The sequence below is a fragment of the Balaenoptera physalus genome (assembly GCF_965194825.1).
Source record: "Balaenoptera physalus genome assembly, chromosome: 4".
In the NCBI taxonomy this organism is placed as follows: Eukaryota; Metazoa; Chordata; class Mammalia; order Artiodactyla; family Balaenopteridae; genus Balaenoptera; species Balaenoptera physalus.
The window spans coordinates 19,423,573-19,447,840 of record NC_138891.1 but is presented as its reverse complement, the minus strand read 5'-3'; the positions used below and the strand labels follow the sequence as shown (position 1 = coordinate 19,447,840).

Here is a 24,268-nt window from a genome sequence, read left to right as displayed (position 1 = left end):
GAATGGAGTATCACATCCTCTTTCTGACATAAACCATGCATGTAATGAATTATCGACAAATTTATTTTCAAAAAAGCAAAAATTTCCATATACCTGCCATGCAGTCTTTTTTTAAATTACAGCTTTATAGACGTATAATTAACATAAAATAAACAGCACATTGAAGTGCATGATTTGATGAGTTTTCACACACACACACAACACACACACCGCTACCTGTAAAACTACCACAGGCAAGATAATGAATATATCCATTATCCTCAAAAGTGTTCTCCTACCACTTTGTAATTCCTCCTTTGCTGCCACTCTCCCCCTTCCCCATCCTTAAGCAATCAGTGATCTCCTTCCTAACTGATTTGTTTACATTTTCTAGAATTTTATAGAAATGGAATTTACATTTTGTACTCCTGATTTTTGTTCGTGTCTTGGTCTGGCTTCTTTCACTAATAAAATTAAGGTCTTTCATCCTTAAGACTTAACTGTAAGTTTTTTATAGATTAACTTTATCTGGTTGAGGAAGTTTCCTATCCCTAGTTTTCTGAGACTTTGTTAGGAATGGATATTGAATTTTGTCAAATACTTCTCTCCATCTTTTGAGATCATTATGTAGTTTTTCTTTTTTAAGAGTGTTAACGTGGTGAATTAAATTGGTTGATTTTTTAAACGTTAACTCAACCTGAACTCCTTGGGATAAAACCCACACACATAATCATGATATATTATTTTTCTTCATTTAAATCTTTTTATTGCTATTAAGTCATTTTTTTTGAAGTATAGATGATTTACAATGTCCTGTTAGTTTCGGGTATACAGCAAAGTGATTCAGATATATGTATAGATAGATATAGATATATGTATAGATATATAGATATATACAGTAAGTCCCCTACATACAAATGAGTTCCGTTCCGAGAGTGTGTTCCTAAGTCGAATTTGTTAAGTCCAACAAAGTTAGCCTAGGTACCCAGCTAACACAATTGGTTATGCAGTACAGTACTATACTGCAATAGGTTTATAATACTTTTCACACAAATAATGCATAAAAATCAAACACACGCAAACAAAAAAACATTTTTCATCTTACAGTACAGTACCTTGAAAAGTACAGTAGTACAGTACAATAGGTGGCATACAGAGGCTGGCATCAAGTGAACAGGGAAGAAGAGTTACTGACTGGAGGAGGGAGAGGAGATGGGAGATGGTGGAGCTGAAGGATCGTCAGCAACAGGAGATGGAGGGCAAGCTGCAGTTTCACTCATGCCCGACATTGATGGCACAGGTTCTGGTTCCTTGCTGGATTCAGTTCTGTCTACCCTCTTGAAAAAATGATCCAGTGATGTCTGGGTAGTAGCTCTTTTTTTCTCGTCATAGATGACACGGTAGCACTGGATTGCATCCTGAATGGCTGCTATAACCTTTGTGTACTGTTCCACATTCGGGTCCTGTGCCTCAAAAACTAACAGTGCCTCCTCAACTAAAGAAAATCCCCTTGCCATTTCCTGCATCATAAATCTCTTCAGTTCTTCAGATACTTGTTCTTCCTCTTGTCTCTCTTTGCTCTGGACCTCCAATTCTTGGTGCCTCTTAGCAGTACCAGCTCCATCACTGCTGCTTTTACACTTGCTTCCAGACATCCTGGGCTTGAAATAAAGATACTGTACTACTGTATACCTTACTGTACAGTAAAGTACACAAAAGCACAACCACTTGAAGAGGATGCATACACATCACAGTGTACGTCAGACACGTGAACTAACTTACATGATTAGACATGCGAATGCACGTTCGCGTCTTTGAAAGTTGTCAACTTGAAGGTTCGTGTGTAGGGGACTTACTGTATATGAATGTATATCAATTTTTTTCAGATTCTTTACCCTTGTAGGTTATTAAAAAATATTGAGTATACTTCCCTGTGCTATACATTAGGTCCTTCTTGGTTATCTATTACATTTTATACACAGTAATGTGTATATGTTAATCCCATCCTCCTAATTTATCTCCTCCCTGCCCATCCCTTTTGGTAACCAAAACTTTGTTTTCTGTGTCGGTCACTCTACTTCTGTTCTGTAAGTAAGTTCATTTATATCTTTTTTTTTTATTGATTCTTCCAATATTGTAAAAATGACTCTACTACACAAGGCAATCTACAGATTCAAAGCAATCCCTATCAAATTACCAATGGCATTTCTCACAGAACTAGAACAAAAACATTTTTAGTTTGTATGGAAACACAAAAGACCCCAAACAGTCAAAGCAATCCTGAGAAAGAAAAACGGACCTGGAGGAATAAGGCTCCCTGACTTCAAACTATACTACAAAGCTACAGTCATCAAAACAGTATGGTATTGCACAAAAACAGAAAAAAGATCAATGGAACAGGATAGAAAGCCCAGAAATAAACCCATGCACCTATAATCAATTAATCTACAACAAAGGATGCAAGAATATACAATGAAGAAAAGACAGTCTCTTCAAGAAGTGGTGCCGGCGGCTTCCCTGGTGGCGCAGTGGTTAAGACTCCATGCTCCCAATGCAGCGGGCCCAGGCTTGATCCCTGGTCAGGGAACTAGATCCCACATGCATGCCGCGACTAAGAGTTTGCATGCCACAACTAAGGAGCCCGCGAAATGTGACTAAGACCTGGCGCAACCAAATGAATAAACAAAATGAATTTATATAAAAAAATGAATCATTTAAAAAAAAACGAAGTGGTGCTGGATGAACTGGACAGCTACATGTAAAAGAATGAAATTAGAACATTCTCTAACACCATATACAAAACTAAACTCAAATGGATTAAAGACCTAAATGTAAGACCAGATACTATAAAACTCCAGGAGGAAAATATAGGCAGAACACTCTTTGACATAATTCGCAGCAAGATTGTTTTAGATCTGTCTCCTAGAATCATGGAAATAAAAACAAATACTTTTTAAATGAGACCTAATTAAACTTAAAAGCTTTTGCACAGCAAAGGAAATAATAAAATGAAAAGACAACCTACAGAATGGGAGAATATATTTACAAACAGTGCACCACCAAGGGATTAATCTCCAAAATATACAAACAGGTCATACAGCTCAATAAAACAAACAAACAAACAAAAAAACCCAATGGAAAAAAATGGGCAGAAGACCTACATAGACATTTTTCCGAAGAAGACATACAGATGGCAACAGGCACAAGAAAAGATGCTCAACATCATATTAGAGAAATGCAAATCAAAACTACAATGAGGTATCACCACACTCCAGTCAGAATGGCCATGATCAAAATGTCTACAAATAATAAATGCTGGAGAAGGTGTGGAGAAAAAGGAACCCTCCTAAACTGTTGGTGAGAATGTAAATTGGTGCAGCCACTATGGAGAACACCATGGAGGTTCCTTAAAAAACTAAACATAAAGTTACTGTATGATCCTGGAATCCCACTCCTGGGCATATATTCAGAGGAGACTATAATTTAAAAAGATACATGCACCCCAGTGTTCATAGCAGCACTGTTTACAATAGCCAAGACATGGAAGCAGCCTAAATGTCCATCGACAGATAGATGGAAGATACAAATGAAGTTAATTATAAAACAAATAGACACACAGACATAGAAAACAAACTTATGGTTACCAAAGGGGGACGGAGGGGGAGAGAAATTAGGAGGTTGGGATTAACATATAAACACTACTATATATAAAATAGATAACCAATGAGGACCTACTGCATAGCACAGGGACCTATACTCAATATTTCGTAATAACTTACAAGGGTAAAGAATCTGAAAAAAATGCATATATGTGTGTGTGTGTGTGTGTATATAGCTGAATTATTGTGCTGTATACCTGAAACTAACACAACATTGTAAATAAACTATACTTCAATTTTTAAAAGATAAATTAAAAAAATTTTTTTAATTAAAAAGAAATATTGATTCTTCCAATCCAAGAGCATGGTATATCTTTCCATCTGTGTTGTCTTCAGTTTCTTTTTGCCAGTGTCTTATAGTTTTCAGAGTACAGGTCTTTTGCCTCCTTTTGTAGGTTTATTCCTAGGTATTTTATTCTTTTTGATGCAATAATAAATGGGATTGTTTCTTTAATTTCTCTTTCTGATGTTTTGTTGCTAGTGTATAGAAATGCAACAGATTTCTGTATGTTTTGTATCCAGGAACTTTACCAAATTCATCGATGAGGACTAATAGTTTTCTGGTAGCATCTTTAGGATTTTCTATGTATAGCATCATGTCATGTGCAAACAGTTACAGTTTTACATCTTCTTTTCCAATTTGGATTACTTTTATTTCTTTTTCTTCTCTGATTACCTTAGCTAGGACTTCTAAAGCTATGTTGAATAAAAGTAGCGAGAGTGGCATTCTTGTCTTCTTCTTGAACTTTGAGGAAATGCTTTCAGTTTTTCACCGTTGAGTATGATGTTAGCTGTGGGTTTGTCATATATGGCCTTTATTATGTAGAGGTGTGTTGCCTCTATGCCCACCTTCCAAAGAGTTTTTATCATAAATGGATATTGAATTTTATCAGAAGCTTTTCTGCATCTATTGAGATGATCATATAGTTTTTATTCTTCAATTTGTTAATGTGTCTCACATTGATTGATTTGAGGATATTGAAAAATCCTTGCATCTCTGGGATAAATCCCACTTGATCATGGTGTATGATCCTCTTAATGTTTTGTTGGATTCAGATTGCTAGTATTTTGTTGAGGATTTTTGCATCTATGTTCATCAGTAATACTGGCCTGTAACTTTCTTTTTGTGTGATATTTTTGTCTGTTTTTGGTATCAGGGTGATGTAGCTTCATAGAATGAGCTCGGAAGTGTTCCTTCTCTGCAATTTTTTGAAATAGTTTCAGAAGGATAGGTGTTAACTCCTCTCTAAATATTTGATAGAATTTGCCTGTGAAGCTATCTGGCCTGGACTTTTGTTTGATGGGAGTTTTTAAATCACAGATTCATTTCAGTGTTTGTAATTGGTCTGTTCCTACTTTCTGTTCCTGGTTCAGGCTTGGGAGATTGTACCTTTCTAAGAATTTGTCCCATTCTTCTAGGTTATCTATTTTTTTTGGCATAGAGTTGCTTGTAGTAGTCTCTTACGGTTCTGTGTATTTTTTTGGTGTCATTTGTCACTTCTTTTTAATTTCTAATTTTGTTGATTTGGGCCCTCTCTTTTTTTTCTTGATGAGTCTGGCTAAAAGGTTTATCAGTTTTGTTTATCTTTTAAGAGAACCAGCTTTTAGTTTCATTGATCTTGTCTATTGTTTTCTTTGTTTCTATTTCATTTATTTCTACTCTAATCTTTATGATTTCTTTCCTTCTACTAACTTTGGGTTTTGTTTTTTCTTCTTCCTCTAGTTGCTTTAGGTGTAAATTTAGGTTGTCTGTTTGAGATTGTTCTTGTTTCCTGAGGTAAGTTTGTATTGCTATAAACTTCCCTCTTAGAACTGCTTTTCCTGTGTCCCATAAGTTTTGGATCGTTGTGTTTTTGTTTTCATTTGTCTCTGGGTAATTTTTGATTTCCTGTTTGATGTCTTCAGTGAACCATTGGTTGTTCAGTAGAATATTGTTCAGCCTCCACATGTTTGTGTTTTTTACATTTTTCTTGAAGTTGGTTTCTAGCCTCATAGCGTTGTGGTCGGAAATGATGCTTGATCTGATTTCAGTTTTCTTAAATTTACCAAAGCTTGCTTTGTGACCCAGCGTGTGATCTGTCCTGGAGTATGTTCCACGTACACTTGAAAAGAATGTGTATTCTGTTGCTTTCAGATGGAATGCTCTCTGAATATCAATTAAGTCCATCTGAGGTGTCATTTAAGGCCTGTGTTTCTTTATTGATTTTCTTTCTGGATGATCTGTCCTTTGGTGTAAGTCAGGTGTTAAAGTCCCCAAATATTATTTGGTTACAGTCAGTTTCTCCTTTTGCATCTGTTATCATTTGCCTTATATATTTAGGTGCTCCTATGTTGGGTGCATATATATTTACAATTGTTATATCTTCTTCTTGGATTGATCCTTTGATCATCATGTAGTGTCCCTCTTTGTATCTTGTTACAGTCTTTATTTTAAAGTCTATTTTGTCTGATATGAGTATTGCTACTCCACCTTTCTTCTGATTTCCATTTGTGTGGAATAACTTTTTCCATCCCCTTACTTTCAGTCTGTATGTGTCTCTAGATCTGAAGTGAGTCTCTTTGAAGGCAGCATACATATGGGTCCTATTTTTTGCATCCATTCAGCCAGTCTGTGTCTTTTGGTTAGAGCATTTAATCCATTTACATTTAAGGTAATTATCAATGTGTATGTTCTTATTGCCATTTTGTTAATTCTTTTGGATTTGTTTTTGTAGGTCTTTTTTTTCTCCTTTCTTTTTTTGTTCTCTTCCCTTGTGACTTGATGACTGTCTTTAGTGTTATGTTTGGATTCCTTTTTCTTTTTTGTGTGTATATCACATATTTTGGTTTGTGGTTACCATGAGGTTTTTGTATAGCAGTCTATATATATGTTTTTGTTTTAAGTTGTTGATATCTTAATTTCAAATGCATTTTAGATACCCTGCATTTGTACTCTCCTCCCCTCACAATAACTGTTTTTGATGTTATATTTTATATCTAACATTTTTATGTATCCCTTAACTGTTGTTGTTGTTTTTGGATACAAATGATTTTATTACTTTTGTCTTTTAACCTCCCTACCAGCTTTGTATATGGATGATTTCCTACCTCTATTATATGTTTCCCTTTACCAGTGAGCTTTTCAATTTTGTCCGTTTCTTGTTTCTAGTTGTGGCCTTTTTTTTCAGCCTAGTTCCTTTAGCATTTGTTGTAAAGCTAGTTTGGTGGTGCTAAATTCCTCTGGCATTTGCATGTCTGTAAAGCTTTTGATTTGTCCATCAGATCTGAACAGGAGCCTTGCTGGTAGAGTATTCTTGGTTATAGGTTTTTCTCTTTTATCACTTTAAGTAATATTGTGCCCCCTCCCTTCTGTCCTGCAGAGTTTCTGCTGGAAAAACAGCTGGTAGCCGTATCATAGTTCCCTTGTATTTAATTTGTTGCTTTTCTCTTTTTGCTTTTAATACTCTCTCTTTATCTTTACCTTTGTTAATTGAGTACAGTGTGTCTAGGTGTGTTCTTCTGTGGGTTAATCCTGTATGGGACTCTCTCTACTTCCTGGACTTGGGTGACTGTTTTCTTTCCTAGGTTAGGGAAGTTTCCAGCTATTATCTCTTCAAATATTTTCTCAGGCTCTTTCTCTCTCTTTTCCTTCTGGGACCCCTATAATGTGAATATTAGCGTGCTTGAGTTCTCTTAAACGTCCTCATTTCATTTCATTCTCTTTTCTTTTTTCTATTCCATGACAGTGATTTTCACTACTCTGTCTTCCAGCTCACTGATACATTCTTCTGCCTCATTTAGTCTGCTATTGATTCCTTCTATTGTGTTTTTCATTTCAGTTATTGTATTCTTCAATTCTGTTTGGTTCTTCTTTATATTTTCTAATTCTTTGTTAAAAACTTCTAATTTCTCGCTCCATGCATACATTCTCGTCGCAGTACCTTTTATCATCTTTACAATCATTACTCTGAACTCTTCCTCAGGTAGATTGCCTGACTCCACGTCACTAAGTTGTTATTCTGTAGTTTTGTCTTGTTCCTTCATCTGAAACATATTCCTCTGTCATCTCATTTTGTCTAAATTGCTATTTGTATTTTTATGTGTGTGGTAAGTTGGTTATATTTCTCGACCTTGTTGAAGTGCCCCTCTGTAGGATACATCCTATGCTTCCCAGCAGTGCACTCCCCTCTCATAATCCAAGGATCAGGGGCTAGCTGGTCCCAGGGTAATGTCTGGCCTGCATTTCCAAATTCAGTCTGCAAGCTGTGTGACTGTAGTTTTCTTGTTTCTGGTGTCTGCCCCTTGGTGGGTGAGACTGGTCTAGAGGCTTGTGCAGGCTTCCTAGTGGGAGGGGTAGAGCTGGGTTTTGGCCCTCTGATGGTCAGGGCCTTGTCTAAAGGCCTGTCTTTAGGTGGATGTCGGCTCAGGAAGTCTTAGGAATCCTGTCTGGTGATGGGTGGGGATGTGTCCCCATCCAGTTAGTTTTTTGGCCTGAGGCATCCCAGCACTGGAGTCTATAGGCTATTGGATGGGGCCAGCTCTTGTGCTGATGCCCCAAGCCAGATGTTAGCCTCCCCAAGCATTCATGCAAATGAATACTCCCTGATATGTCTATCACCAGTGTCTATGTCCCCAGGGTGAGCCACAGCTGCCCCCCCACCTCCACAGGAGACCCTCCAAGACCAGCAGGTAGGTCTGGCCCAGGGTCCTATCAAATTACTGCTTTTGCCCTTTGCCCCAGTGCACGTGAGATTTTGTATGCACCCTTTAAGAGTGAAGTCTTTATTTTACCCAATCCTGTGGCCTTCCTGTAATCAAGCCCTCCTGGCCTTCAAAGCCAAATGCTCTGGGGGCTTCTCTTCCCAGTGCTGGACCCGCAACCTAGACAGCCTGATGTGGGGCTCATAACTCTCACTCCTGTGGGAGAACCTTTACAATACAATTATTCTCTAGTATGTGAGTTGCCCACCCGGGTATGGGATTTGTTTATATTGCGAGTCTGCCCCTCCTGCTGGTCTTATTGTGGTTCCTTCTTTATGTCTTTTGTTGTACAAAATCTTTTCTGGTAAGTTGCAGTCTTCAGTGATGTAAGTTTCATCTTACAACAATCAATGATGATTGTTCTGAAAATTATTGTGATTTTGGTGTGCTCGTGAGAGGAGGTGAGTTTAGCATCTTTCTACTCCTCCATCTTGGCCACTCCTCTCTCTATTATTCTTTCTTTTATCTTGTTGGATGTCATTTGCTGAAATTTCCCTAAGAATTTTTGTATCTGTGTTTAAGAGGGATATATATCTATAACTCTTTTATTTTACTGAGTGTCTCTGACTGCTTTTGGTACCAAGGTGATGCTGGCTTTGTAGAATGAGTTGTGATGTATTCTCCCCTTTTTAATTTTCTGGAACAGTTGAATAAAATTGGTATTATTTCTTCCTCTGATAGGAATTAAACCATTGGGTCCTAGAGTTTTCTTTGTAAGGATGTTTTAAATTACAAATTAAATTTCTTTAGTAGATATAAGACTGTTTAGTTTGTCTTACAAAATAATGATAGATTCATCTAAGTTGTTGAAGTATATTCAAGAAATATCAGCATAAAGTTGTTCATAGTATTGGTGGTTTCATCTCTCACATATCAGTCTGTCTAGAGCTAATCAACTATATTTATTTTTTCTTAGAAAATGAGATTTTGGTTAATTGTACTTCTCTATTTTTCTGTTTTCTGTTTCACTTGATTACTGTTCTTCTCCTTATTATTTTCCTTCTTCTGCTTTCTTTGGGTTTCCTTCCTCTGCCCTTTAGTTTCTCAAGGGGGAAATGGAGAAATAAATTTCTTTCTTAGCTGTGCCATAGCTGTATCCCCTAAATTTGGATATGTTGTGTTTCCATTTTCATTTAGTTCAAAATACTTTCTAATTTCCATCTGGACTTGTTTCTTTGAGTCATGGATTATTTAGAAGTTTGGTATATATTTGCAAATATCTCAAAACTTTCTGTTATTGTCTCCTAACTTAAGTTCATTTTAGTCAGAGAACATACTTTATGTGATTTGAATGCTTTTAAGTTTATTGATATTTGTTTTATGGCCCACAGTATGTTCTATCTTGATAAAGTTTTTATTTGCATAGGAAAAGAGTATGTATCATGGTTTTGTTTTTATGTCAATTAGGTCAAACTTGGTTGATGGTTATTGTTGACGTCTTTTCTATCCGTACTGATTGTCTGTCTTTTTATTCTAACAATTATCAAGAGGGATTTTATAGGAGTACTTTTTGTATTCTTGATACAGGTGCATTATCACATGAATGATTTTCATATTTTTCCCCAGCCTTTGGCTTTCCTTTCATTTTCTTAATGATACCTTTTGAAGAACAAGTTTTCAGTTTGAATGCAGTGACATCAATTTTTCTTCTATGGTCATGCTTTTGATGTCATATCTGTGAACATTTTTCCTAACCCAAACTGTTCTTCTGTGTTTTATTCTAGAAGTTTAATCATTTAATCATTTAAGTTAATTTATATGAATGATTTTTTAAGTTAATTTTTGTTTATGGTGCGATATAAGGATATAAGGACACTTTTTGCATATAGATATTCATTTTTACAAGCACTATTGGTGAAAGGCTGTTCTTCAGCTGAATTGCTTTGGCACTTTTCTTGGGAATCAAATGACCATGAATGCAAAGTTTTTTTTCTGGATTTTCTAATTTGTCCTTAAACCCTTACCAGCTGTATTGATTACAGTACTTTTAAGGTGTTTTTTAAAAGCTTTGTTGAGATGTAATTGACATATAACATATGTAAGTTTAAGGTGTACAACAAGATCCTTTGAAACACATAATATATTGTGAAATGATTATCACAATAAGGTTAGTTAATACCTCCATCATCTCAAGTAATTACCTTTTTTTATTTAGGTGGTGATAACATTTAAGAATTACTCCCTTAGCAACTTTCAACTGTGTACTACAGTATTGTTAACTGTAGTCACCATGGTGTACATTAGGTCCCTAGAACCTATTTATCTTATAACTAGAAGTTTGTACTCTTTGACCAACATCTCCCCAGTTTCCCCCCACCCCAGCATCTGGTGACCACCTTTCTACTCTCTATTTCTATTAGTTTAGCTTTTTTAGAGTCTATGTGTAAGTGAGAGCATACAGTATTTTTCCTTTAGAGTAAGTTTTTAAAATTAGGTAGTGTTATGTCCTTTTACTTTGTTTTTCAAAATTGTTATGACTAATAGATTCTTTACATTTCTATATAAATTCTATAATCAGATTGTCAATTTTTTCACAAAAGCTTGCTGGAATTTTGATAGAGAATATAATGAATCAGTACACCAATTTGGAGAGAATTTCCTTCCTCATTATATTGAATTTTCCATTCTGTGAATATAGGTTGTATCTCCATTTATTTAGATATTCTTTAGTTTCTCTTAGCAATTTTTATTATTTTCAGTGTATGTCTTCTACTACTTTTGTTAAATTTATTTTGTTTTCATTTTTATTTTGTTATAAATGGAATTGTGTCCTTAATTTTTGTTCTAGACTCTTCCTTATTAATATGTAAAGTATAATTCTTTTATTACTGCAAAATTATAAAATACTTTCATTAGTTCTGTAGTTTGGGGGTTTTGTTTTTGTAGATTCTTTAGAATTTTCTACATAAAGGATCATGCCATTTGTGAACAAAGGCACTTTTAATTTTTTTTATTGGCCTGTTGTACTGAATAGAATCTCCAGTACAATATTGAGTAAAACTGGTGAGAGAGGACAGCTTTACTTTTATTCCTGATCTTAATGGGAAAATAATTAGTCTTTAAAATTAAGTATAATGTCATTAGCTGTAAGTTTTTTATGTCGATACCCTTTAGTAGGATGAGGAGATTCCCTTCTAACCTGGTTTTGTTAGGTGTTTCTATTGTGATTGATTGTTTGATTTCATTTTTTCTGTTTCAGTTGAGATAAAAATACAGGCTTTTTTATTGATATAAGGTATTATATTCATTCATTTTCAGATATTAGACCAATCTTGCAATTTGGGAAAATTCCACACGGTCGTGGTATATAATGTTTTTTCTATGCTACTGGATTTAGTTTGCTAGTATTTTGTTAGGGATTTTTGTGTCTACTTTCATAAGGGGTATTAATATGCTTACTAGCCTCAGAGAACTGGAAAATGTTCCCTCCTGCTCTATTTTCTGAAAGAGTTTATGGAAGATTGGTTTTTTTGGTTTTGTTTTGTTTTATTAATTTGATAGAATTCACCATGGAAGTCCTTTAAGCCTAGGTTTTCCTTTGTGTGAGGATTTTCATTTACTAATTAAACTTCTTATTATAGATCTATCCAAATTTTCTATTCCTTGTTGATTCATTATGGTAATTTGTCTCAGACAATACTTTATTTCATGCATATTGCACATTTGATTGTATAATGTTATTTATGATATTTCTTTATAATCATTTTTATTTCTGTAGGAAGTCTCCTTACTCATTCTTGATTTTGTAATTTGTATCTTCTCTCTTTTTTGTGTTGGTCAGTCAGCCTAGCTAAAGGTTTGTCAGTTATATTGATCTTTTCAGAGAATAAACTTTTGCTTTCATTGACTTTATGTATTTTTTTATTTCATTGATTTTTGCTTCAACCTTAATATTTCCTTCCATGTGATTGCTTTAGTTTTAATTTACTTATCTTCTTTTAGTTTCCTAAGGTAGATTGTTGATTTGTATAGCCTTCTTCCTTTCTTATCTGGCATGCTAAGCTATAAATTTCCCTCAAAGTACCGCTTTAGTGACATACCATGACATTTTATACAACAAATATGTTGTATTTTAAATTTTATTCACAACTAAATATTTCCTTATTTTACTTGTGATTTCTTCTTTGACTCATGGGTTGTTAAGTTTTCTTGTTTAATTTCGAAATATTTGGAGGTTTTCCAAATTAATTTCTCCTCTTAATTTCTAGTTTAATTGCATTGTTGTTAGTAAACACACTTTCAGGTATTGATATTTGAATCATTTTATACTTTATGGACCTTGTTTTTTTCTTAATCAGTTGGATTATCCAAAAAAAAATACTACATGTGCATATAAAAAGAATATATTCTGCTGTTCTGTTACATCTTCCTGTAGACCTTTTTATCATTATGAAATATCCTTTTTTAGTATGACTTTTTTTTTTTTGTCTCAAAGACTTCTTTGCCTGATAATAATATACCTCTAGTTCTTTTATGGTTACTTTTTGTATGATGTATCTTTTATCATCCTTTCACTGTTTGTGTCTTTGAATATGAAATATATCTCTTATAGACAGCCTAGAGTTGGATCTTGTGTTTTTATCCATTGAACAATCTCTGTTATTTTCTTTATGGTTGCTACAGAAACTACATCCCATTAGCATGACTAAATGTAGCATCTTTGTTCCAGTATAGCCCCATTTTCTTGTTCTTCCTTTGTACTATTATTGTCAAATATCTTTTATCTCTATCTGGTATTATCCCAACATTACCATTTTAACTATTATCAGTATATACAATCTTATGATTTTCAATGAAATTAAACAAAGAAGTATTCATGCTATCTTCTCTTTTTACCCTGTTGTTAACATTTCCAGCATTCTTCATTTTCTTCTGTGAATTTGAGTTACTGTATAGAGTTATTTCCTTTCAGTTTGAAGGACTTTCTTTACAGTTTCTTATAAGGCAAGTGTCCTAGCAGTCTTTGTTTATCTGGAAATGTCATTATTTCATCCTCCATATTTGAAAGATAGTTTTGCTGGATATAGAATTCTTGGTGAACAGTTTTATTTTCCTTTAACACTTTAAGTGCCTCTCTACCACCTACTGGACTTCATTGTCTCTGAGTAAAAAATTAGTTGTTAATCTTGCTGTTCCCCTGTACATTATGGTCACTTTTTTTGTAGCTTTTATTTTCTTTTCTTCTTTTTTCCCCCATTTTTCTTTGGCTTTCAGCAGTTTGCTTATGTGTTTAGATATGGACCTCTTTGTGTTTATCCTACTAAGATTTTGTTGACCTTCTTGGATCTGTAGATTCATGTTTTTCATCAAATTTCATAAGCTTTTAGCCATTGATTCTTCAAGTATTTTTTACCCATATCTCTTTGTTTGGACTCCTTTCACACATATACTGGTATACATGATATTGTTTCCTAGGCTTTTGGAGCTTACATGCATGTGTGCTCTCTCTCTCTCTCTCTCTCTCTCTCTCTCGTTTTTCCTTCCTCAATGTTTTTCATCTCTATTCTTTGGGTAATTTCTGTTTACCTATCTTCAGGTTCAGTGTTTTTTTTCTGTCAACTCAAATATGCTGCTGAAACCATATGGTGAGTTTTTTATTTCTGTTATTGTACTTTTCAGTTGGTCCTATTTTTATAGTTGCTGTTTCTTTATCATAATCCACTATTGGTTGAGGTCTTGTCATGTTCTCATCTAGTTCTTTGACTATAGCATCTTTCAATATAATTTGATTATATTTATTGGATCTGCTTTAAGATCGTTGCTAAATTTAACAGCTGGGCCCACTCGGAGACAGTTTCTTTAGACTGTTTCAATATCCAAGTATAGGTATTACTTCCCTTTTTCTTTGTACATCATATAATCTTTTGTTAAAAACTGTGCATTTTACAAAATATATCTTAGCAAATTTGGATTCTGATTTTTTTTCCCCTGAAGTTTGTTGTATTGTTGGGGATTTTGTTTTTGAATAATTTACTTGGACTTAATCTGAGGAATTTATCTCTCCTGGACTGTAGCTTTAGACTAGCAGAACTCTGGTATTTCCCCATACATTTCTTACAGAGTTTGCTCTTTTTATTGAAATCTTCCCTGGGTGTTGGTGTTTAGCATGTTTCTACCAATCAAGTCAGCTTCCTCAGCTTAAAACCGTGGTTTTCATGGGCATTCCCAATCCTGCTACCTCCACTACACCTGCTGCTCTGGGATTTAGTGTGTTTGAAGGGGTTATGTCTATTCAAGAATGCCATAGATTTTTGCTGTTTTGGGCCCAAATTTCATCAGCTTTTTATGAGTAAATGCTTCTCAACTTTTTTGAATTTCTTTCCAGAAAACTAAAAAGATTGTTTTTGTATTTTGAGTTATTTGGGGGGATGGGAAGAAAGGTGTTTTCTCTTAGTATAGAATCGTAGGTTGACTTTTTTTTCAGTCTTTTAAAGGAATTGTTCCATTATCTCTGGTTTGGCTTGTTTCCAACTAGAACTGCTGTCATTCTTATCTTGTGTCCTTTGTAGTTAATTATCTTTTGCTCTGGTTGCATTTAAATTTTTTTGTTTTTGTAACTAGTTTAACCAATTTTGTCATGATGTTCTTCAGGGTTATTTTCTTCATTTTTCTTTTATTACCTCCAGGCTCTCCTCAAGTCTCTTGAACATACGTATTTTGTTGTAACTTTTAATGTTCTGTTTTACTAGTTTTATCATCTGTGTCATTTCTGATTCTGTTTGTTTTGATTACTTTTCCCCCTTATTATGGGTCATTTCCTTCTCTGAATGCCTGGCAATTTTTATTAGGTGCCAACCACTGTGGGTTTTGTTTTGATGTGTGCCAGACAATATATTCTTAAGATATTCATCCACTTTTCTCTGGGACATAATTAATGTTTGATCTTTTCAAGACTTTTTTTAAGGTTTGTTAAGTGGACCAGGGCAGCGTTTAGTCTAAGGTTAACTTTACCCAGATACTAAGATAAAACCATTCTTTGTACTTTTCTTGATGCCCTGTGAATTACAAGGTTTTCCTGCTCTGGATCACTGTAACACAAAGTATTCCAAGCCCTATGTTTGCTCCAGAGATTGCCCTCTCTGCTCTTTCCATTCTTTCCCCAGCATTGGGTGGTTTGTTCACATGTACATGCTCTTTATACTCAGCTGAAGAGTTGATACGGTCTTTCTGCAGATTTCCAGAGCTCACTCTCTCTGTGCATCTCTGGTACTGTGCCTTGTAAAATCTAGCCACCTTGTCCTCTAGAGTCCCAGCTCCTTTTCCTCAACTCAGGGAAATACCCAGGCTCTGTATAGGTTCCCCTGCCTATACCACTGCCCTGCTCTGCCTGATATCCAGCATCTAAAAAATATTATTTCATGTATTTTATGCAGTTTTTTCAAGTGGAAGAAGCATAAATCCTGTCCATCGTGGCTCAGCCATGCAATTTTGAATGCAGAATCCATATCATTTTTTATGATTTTACCTCAATCTTCAACACCAAAATAACATAGCCTTTATTTCATTTTAGTGACCCACCCTTTCTGAGTCTTGCCAAAATTTTCAACCTTTTATTCTCATAAAAGCAACTTCATTAATTTCCTACTGTTACCTTATTGATTTTTTTATTTAATCAGACCTTGCATACTAGTATTGAATCTGTCATAACTCACTTTTGATACATTAAAATTTCAGTTCCTCTGGGCTTCCTTGGTGGCGCAGTGGTTAAGAATCTGTCTGCCAATGCAGGGAACACAGGTTTGAGCCCTGGGCCGGGAAGATCCCACATGCCGTGGAGCAGCTAAGCCCGTGTGCCACAACTACTGAGCCTGAGCTCTGGAGCCCAGGAGGCACAATTACTGAAGCCCACGCACTTAGAGCCCACGCTCCACAACAAGAAAAGCCACCACAATGAGAAGCCTGCACACTGCAATGAAGAGTAGCCCCTGCTCGCTGCAACTAGAGAAAGCCCATGTGCAGCAACAAAGACCCAACGCAGCCAAAATAAACTAAATAAATAGATAAATTTATTTTAAAAAAATTTCAATTCCTCAAAAGAGGGTTGAAAATATAGGTGAGAGTATGACCTGCCTGCCAAAGTGATCAGCATGTCATGGATACCAATCATTGGTTTCTCCAGAAGTATCACTTAGTCCACTTTATTGATTAAGGGAAAATGTTACTGCATGTACATACTAGAAATAGAAGTGCTGTGGAGAGATGACACTTTCAGTTAATGCTTTTTCTCTCCTGCCGCCCGAACTTCAAAAATTTAAATATTAATTAATTAAAATTAAATTAAGATTAAATTAATTGTTAGATTTAACTACTAGTCCATAGGAAACACAGAAAATAGAAGAGCATTTTGTCTGACTGAATCCTTATGGTATCATTTTAGTCCAGAATGAGGGAAGTTGCATAGATCAAATGACCCAGTTTATTCAACAATTAAATGGCATATAATATGAACAAGTGGACTTAAAAACACAATTTTAAAATACCAGACATGAAAAATATATTAATGGATATATATTTAGTGAAGAAAATATGCTTTAGACTGTTGAAGGGACACTTAGTGAATTAGAATATAATATTGAGGAATTTACCTAGGCATAGAAGATAATAGAATGACATTTCTGAAAAATGGGGGATCATTTGAGAGGCCTCTTAAGTCCTTTACATAGGATTTCAAACAAAGAGAGAAGTATTGGAAAGAAGTAGTAAAATGAGAGAACTGAAATTTTACAAAATTGATTAAAAAATGGAATGTTCAAATTGAAAAAATTAAGAGTGTTGAGCAGGTTAAGAAAAATGTTTCACATATAGACCTACTGTAGTCAAAGTACAGAACATCAAAGACCATGAGAAAGTCTTAAAATCAAAAAAGAAAGACTTATTTTAGTGATAGTAAAAGAATTTAAAAGTTTGGTTCTTATTATTAACAAATTTAATGAAAGAAGTGATAACAGAGGAAAGATTTCAACAATTTTGAGAAGATGAAACATGGATATTTTTTATATTCTCGTTGAGTCTTTCATCTTTTTATACAGTAGTGAAACATTTCAGAATCATGTTTTCAGAGCTATTCTTATATGATTTATTCTGAGTAAACTGTCATTCTATTATTTTAATCTTCTTACTTCCTAACATTTCACCCTTGACTTAACCTGTGGGTTAAGTTCATAGTTAGAATGTAAATGTAAATTAAAGGTATTTTTCTTTGAAAGTTAATGTATCCTTGACATTCAGTTTTTAATGTTACGCCTAAATTTCTGTTAATAGTAGAATATTAAGGAGTAATGCATGATAGCAGATAGCTATGTCACCTGCTCTCTGGGAGACTCTTAGTGATAAAATGCCTTGTATATATTGTCAGTATTTTCTCTAATGGATAATGCAATGAAAGAGATGAAAAGTATTTTTAATTTCATAAACTATTATGTTTCTAATGCACTTTAAATGATGCTGATCATCCTGAAATAATTCAATGGAAGATTTGGATTTAGTAAGCAAACCAGGAGAGTTTCAGCTCTTTGGGTCTACACAAACATTACTGCCTCTCAGAAGCCTTCCTTGACCCCTTCTGTTTCCCTCCATCATTTTACATACTTCTGTGTTCCTTCTACTGCCCTTTGCTAACATTTAATACTCTATAAGGTAATAGTTATTTTAATCATCTTTCTGCAAGCTATCATCTCTATTCTCAAGTTCTTGTTCACAGTCTAATAAAGGATATAGTTTGACTTTTCAGTAACTCCTTCAGCTATTCCTTTCTCCCTTAGGCTTTTTTTCCCCCAATCTCTAAGAGTTGTTCTATTTTGGAAAATGTAAATTTTTTTAGACAAACATTAGTGACAAAATTGGTTGAGTCATGAATTTATTGTGTTGTACAATTTAGATAGTGGCCCTTCTTAGCATTCTCAATTATTTCTTACTCTAGAGCTCTCATGAGATTTCTTGTGTAAGAGAGATAACTGTGTCAAAACATATATATTAACCAAGAATTAGTCTCTGAAATTTGTTTATCAGTCATTTTAATTTAGTCTTCTTCCTTACTGGGAAAGCATCTATAAGGGTAGTACACAAAACATTTAATTAAAATTCAGTAGCAGAAAACAATTTGAATTTCATTTACCAATAAAGTAATTCAAAACAAAAACTTAAGTCCAGATATTAAATTAAAGGCATACTAACTGAAGATCAGTAAATTAGGTAAGTTTTCCATAGAAGTGAACATAATTATTCTTTTATGCTTTAAAAAAGAGCTACAGCAAAGGATTAATTGCCCCAGAATTATTCTTTTCTAGTTTTTTTCTTTCTTTGAGTTTGCAAGTAAAGTGTATTCTGACTTCATTTTTAGTTGTTCATTTCAAGGCCCCAGTACTAGAACTATGAAAATTAGTTCATCGTGTGATTGTCTTTATACATTTCCTCTTGTCTTACTAACTTTTTTGCCCCCTACTTAATCTTTGCTTTGGAAACTTCCAAACACCTGCAGCTAAACGTTATCTTTCTAAATGGAGTGAGACCTTTGGAAATAAAGATTAAGGTGTTAAAAATAAATGTAACATAAAAATCAAAGACTGAAGATCTCTAAAATATGAGAAAAATATCTGTATATCAAAAAATATATTGTAATCAAGCCAGGGAATACTTAGAAATATACTGCATTTTCATTTTGTACTTCATTTACTTAAATAGAATGTTAGTTCCTAGAAGGCAAGAAGAAAGCTATCTGTGGTAATAAGAGGATGTGCCACGAATCATGGAGGACCTGAAAGTTTACTAGAGCTTGAAAGAATAATCATTGTAGGTAATCAGAGTGGAATGAGGACACTGTGAGTGTAGAAATCACCACAGACACGTAATCTGTGCAGTTGAGCTATTTGGACTAAAGAACTCATTCATAGACCAAACTAAAAGAAGATTGGTTATGGCTCAGTTGGTAAAGGCCTTTAATAACAGTAAAATTAATAATATTGGTTAACTTTTGCCATATAACAACTTACCCCAAAACTTGGTACAGTATACGTTATCTCATTGTTACTATGGGTCAAGAATTTGGGAGTGGCCTAGCTAGGGGGTTCTGGCTTAAGTTCTCTCATCAGATTGCAATCAAGACTTTGGTTGAAGCTGCAGTCATTTGAAGGCTCGACTGTGGTTGGAGCATCTGCTTCTCGTATGGCTTACTCACATGGCTGGTGGAAGAAGACCTAGTTACTCACCACATTGAGTTCTCTATAAGGCGGCTAGAATGTCCTTAAGACATGGCAGTTGGCTTTCCTGAGAGAGATTGATCCAAGAGAGAGAACAAAGGAGAAGTCAGTATGTCATTTTTGACCTAGCTTCAGATGCCAAAATTCATCATTTCCACTGAATTATATTTATTAGAAACAAGTTAATAAGTACACCCATATTCAAGAAAAGAAGCATGTGTCTCCACCAAAGGGAATAGTAACAGAAAATTTGTGGACATTTTAAGACCACCACAAAGAAATACTAATTTTACTGTATAGTCTGTAATTACATAATATAATTACATGTAGAGAATGATTAATAGGGTGGTATCAGCAAGCAAAGTAGATTAGAGCTCCAAAACCCAAATAGGAGAAGAATCACCTAGGGACTTTTAATAGTAGTAGAATGGGCTGTCTTACATACATAGTCAAATTCTAAGTCTAGAAAGGATATTTTAAAAATTTTAAGTTCAAGTGGGAGGCATCAGACTAGCATCTGAAGTAGACAAGGACTGGGATTCCAAGAAGATAAGCTGTATCAAAATGTTGGCACTGCTTACAGAGAAGAGCTGTGTTCCAAGAACATGAGCTTTTGGCAGTCTAATAAGTGAGAGAAAAAGGTATTAGAGGTTAGGCTTAGACATAGAAATGGTTATGAAAAAAGATTTTGAGCAATATTTTCCTACTGAAATAAATCTAAGCCTTTATATTCTCTAGCCTTGGGAATCAGCCACCCATAATCTCAATACCAGAGGTAATGGTAATACCAATGGTAATGAATGGAAGAATGATTGAGCTATGTATTATGAGTTACTGTACTTAGTAGTCACTATAGTTTTAATCAAAATACCATACCTATTCATTGTGTCCTTAGGCTACTTCCCTGAGCTTGTGTAATAAAAAACTCAGCCTGGTTTTGTTTAATTTTTTTGATTGGTTTGTACAAGCGCATTTCAGCAGAGAATAAGTGTAATTGATCTTTGGGATTTGGGTATTTTGTGGTTATGTTTTGGTTTTCGAAGGGAGCTATTTTATTTTGTTCTATTTTTGCTGTTGTTATTTTTTTTTTTTTTAATTTGGACAGCCCAGTAGAAGACAAAGTATATGAACTTGTAGTTCTTAGAAGTGGAAATTTATATAAAATAGTAGAACAATACCAAGTGACAGGCAGGGATGAAAGCACTATATGGAGAAATTTGTTAATATCTAATTCAGGTGAAGACGTGTATTTCTTCTCACCCAGTAAATTTCACTTCTAAGTATAACAACAGTGTCTCACAGGCTTCACTGACCATGTCCTACATCAAGTACACAGATGTTCCAAGAAAAAATACTTACTTGCTACCCCATGTGAAGCATTTTAGTATTTTCTATCCCAAATACTTTTTTTTCCCCCACTCAGTGTGTATAAATTGCAAAACCTGGTTTGTGAAAAAATCTAATTGGAGAGGATACCTATAAGATATAATGTATGTAAAGTTTCAAAATATATAAAACAATATATATGAAGTTAAAGCATAATAACTTTGTAATGTCTGAAATTTTTCATATTTAGAAAAAAAGAAACACCCTTGAACCATTCACATTCATTATTTTAAAGGTCAAGGAACATTCTTTCACAGTTTTTAAGCTACTTTTTATATTGTATCATCTATGAATGTCTAGATTGATGACAGTTAAAAGATTATAATAATGAACATTGATGGAAGGTTTTAGTAGGTACCAGGCACAGTTCTAAGTATCTTATTGATACTTTTATTAAGTGAGTTCATTCTCACAGTAACTGTGAGGTCTAGGTTCAGTTATTATCCCTGTTTTACAGATGAGGAAATCTAAGAAAGAGGGAAATAACTTGCCGCTAGTAAATAACAGAATCAGGATTTGAACTCAGGATGTCTTGCTCCAAAGTCTGTATCATTAGCCTCTGTGCTATAGAATCTCTCCATGAGAAAAAAGTATAAACAACAACAAAAATGTAGGAAAACTAAAGACTGTAATTGATAGTATGGTTTTGAAAGAGAAAGTTTCTCACATTTTTATTCTTTAAGCAATGACATGGACTTAGAAGGAACTAAGATTTATTAGAGCAGAGAATTAAATATTAGAATACTAGCACTCATTTTATCACGAAAGAGAAAGTAAGGAAAGCTCCTTGACAGATGATTGCCTTGTGTAAATTGGAGAATTAAAAATTATTCATGTATGGTAACTCAGAAACCTTTAAGATTGATCTACAAAAGAAAGTTAGGATTTATCTTAATTGTATAATATGGGGTTTTTTTAGCCAGAGTTATTAACCTGTTGAAAGATAAGGTAAAAATACTAACACTGTATTTGTTCATGGTTCACAGATTTTAGAGTAGAAGTAGTTCCAGGAGGGTTGTAGTAGATGCTTATGGTGAGGTGAAAAGCTCTCTGGGCACAGAGCCAGAGACCTGACTTTTGGGGTTCGTTCTGCTACCACTTCATAGTGTGGTCACCAGGATTGTTCTGTTGTGACTAAATGTGAACTATTCTTCTTCCCTGTGCAGTTACTTCAAGGTCTTGGTTTTGTAAACTACTATACATTTTCAAATAATACAGGCTGCTACAATTTTGCCTCATAGATACTAATTTTTTGTTCATGAAAATTATTTTCTTTTAATTCTTTGGATGTGTACTAGCTTAGAAAGAGTCACGGTTATTTAGAGAAACACGTTTTGAGTTCTCCATTATTCTGTATTTGGATGTTGATACTCTGGTTCCTCAGAAGTTTTAACATGTTTATTGATCCCATAATAATTGTGAGGCTTTCAGAAAGCTCCAAATGTCATTTCCTAGTCCACTGAAAATAGAGCAGTTGAGTCAAAATAAGATGATTTCCAGAAGCATTTTTTTTTCAGTTTGGTATTGGTGGTTTTTATTTTATAGAAGCCATATAAAAAATAGAAGATATTCAAGTTGGAGACCTTTGAGAGTGCAGATATAAAAACAGTATTTGGATAATATTGATATCTATTGCTTGCTGAAAATGAGTATGAAGTACTTTCTAGCTTTGGATATTAATCAGAGGTTTGTCTCTTTTATTCCTTCTCTAGTGATGCTATTGCTGAGATTAGAGCCATTTGTATTGAAGAAATTGGAGTATGGATGAAAATGTATAGTGATGCCTTCCTAAATGACAGTTACCTAAAATATGTTGGCTGGACTCTTCATGACAGGGTAAGTTACTCTGTTCTCGACTTTCATAGAAGATGTACTTGTCCTAATATTAATACTGGAAAGCTAGGAATTAAGATGGCATTGGTTGGTTTTTCTCAAGAGTTATAATAATATGGAAATTTAAGATGATACAGCTGAATACTGTTTACTTGTGGCCATGATGAAACTTGAGACATCAGCATATGTGTGAAAACCGTGTCTTACTTAGTTGTAATGCTTTCTTTTTCTTTTTTTTTTTTAATTAATTAATTAATTTATTTATTTTTGGCTGTGTTGGGTCTTCGTTTCTGTGCGAGGGCTTTCTCTAGTTGCGGCGAGTGGGGGCCACTCTTCATCGTGGTGCGCGGGCCTCATTATCGCGGCCTCTCTTGTTGCGGAGCACAGGCTCCAGACGCGCAGGCTCAGTAGTTGTGGCTCACGGGCCCAGTTGCTCCGTGGCATGTGGGATCTTCCCAGACCAGGGCTCGAACCCGTGTCCCCTGCATTGGCAGGCAGATTCTCAACCACTGCGCCACCAGGGAAGCCCCTGTAATGCTTTCTTAAACCAAGGTTGACAACCTGGTACATCTAAATTTTAAGAGAATGTAGTATCTCAAGAAGCTAATTATAATCTTTTTACTAGTTTGGAATCAAAAGTGATTTCTTGTTTCTCTTAATATATAGAAACTAAATAAGCTTTCTTATTTTGAATTCTCTAAGGTCATATCATAGTAGAATGTTTTAGCAGAGTTGAATAGATTTGTTGGATTCTAGAATATCTGGTCTTAAAATCTGTCTCTACTTCCACTCTCTTAGAAAAGGCTCTGACTTAAAAGGAATCTCACATTATTAAGTCCTGAGTATGTAATCCTTAAATAACCAAGGATAGGAAGGATAAATTGCTGGAATTTTTATAGTGAATGACCTGACATTCTATAACTTGAATTGCCAGGTTTTCACACACAAAAAAGAAATCTTAACAATGATTTCTTTTGAAAGATGTTATATTCCATTATTCGAATTGTTAAAAGTATCATAACTATTAGAAGACATTTTATCTTTTTTTTTATATTATCTTTTAAAATGCAATGATATTCTTAGACTTTTACAGTAATTTTGGTAATAGTCTAAGACTTATTTTCTATATATTACCATTATTAGCCTGTGGAGCATTTTTTACTTATTGATTGATTGATTGATTGATTGATTGATTTTTTAGAGAGCTCAGAGCAATTTATTTTTTTTATAGGTTTGGCATTTAAAAAAATTTTTTTTTTGATGTATAGTTGATTTACAGTGCTGTGCCAATCTCTGCTGTACAGTAAAGTGACTCAGTTATACACATATATACATTCTTTTTTTATATTTTCTATTATGGTTTATCACAGGATATTCAATATAGTTCCCTGTGTTATACCTTAGAACCTTGTTGTTTATCCATTCTAAATGTAATAGTTTGCATCTACCAATCCCAAACTCCCAGTCCATCCTTCT

At 34.3% G+C, this 24,268-nt stretch overlaps 1 protein-coding gene across 4 annotated transcripts in view; it reads left to right on the top strand.

Moving 5' to 3' along the window:
* STAG1 (STAG1 cohesin complex component) overlaps positions 1–24,268 on the top strand; it is a gene marked incomplete at its 3' end in the record, with an annotated part of 426,381 nt that overhangs the window by 279,576 nt on the left and 122,537 nt on the right. For all 4 annotated transcript variants that reach the window (XM_082459166.1, XM_082459164.1, XM_082459165.1 and 1 more), the window contains one exon: positions 22,672–22,795. In XM_082459166.1, coding sequence (XP_082315292.1) covers positions 22,672–22,795 — 124 coding nt within the window. The remainder of the gene's footprint in view (positions 1–22,671; positions 22,796–24,268) is intronic.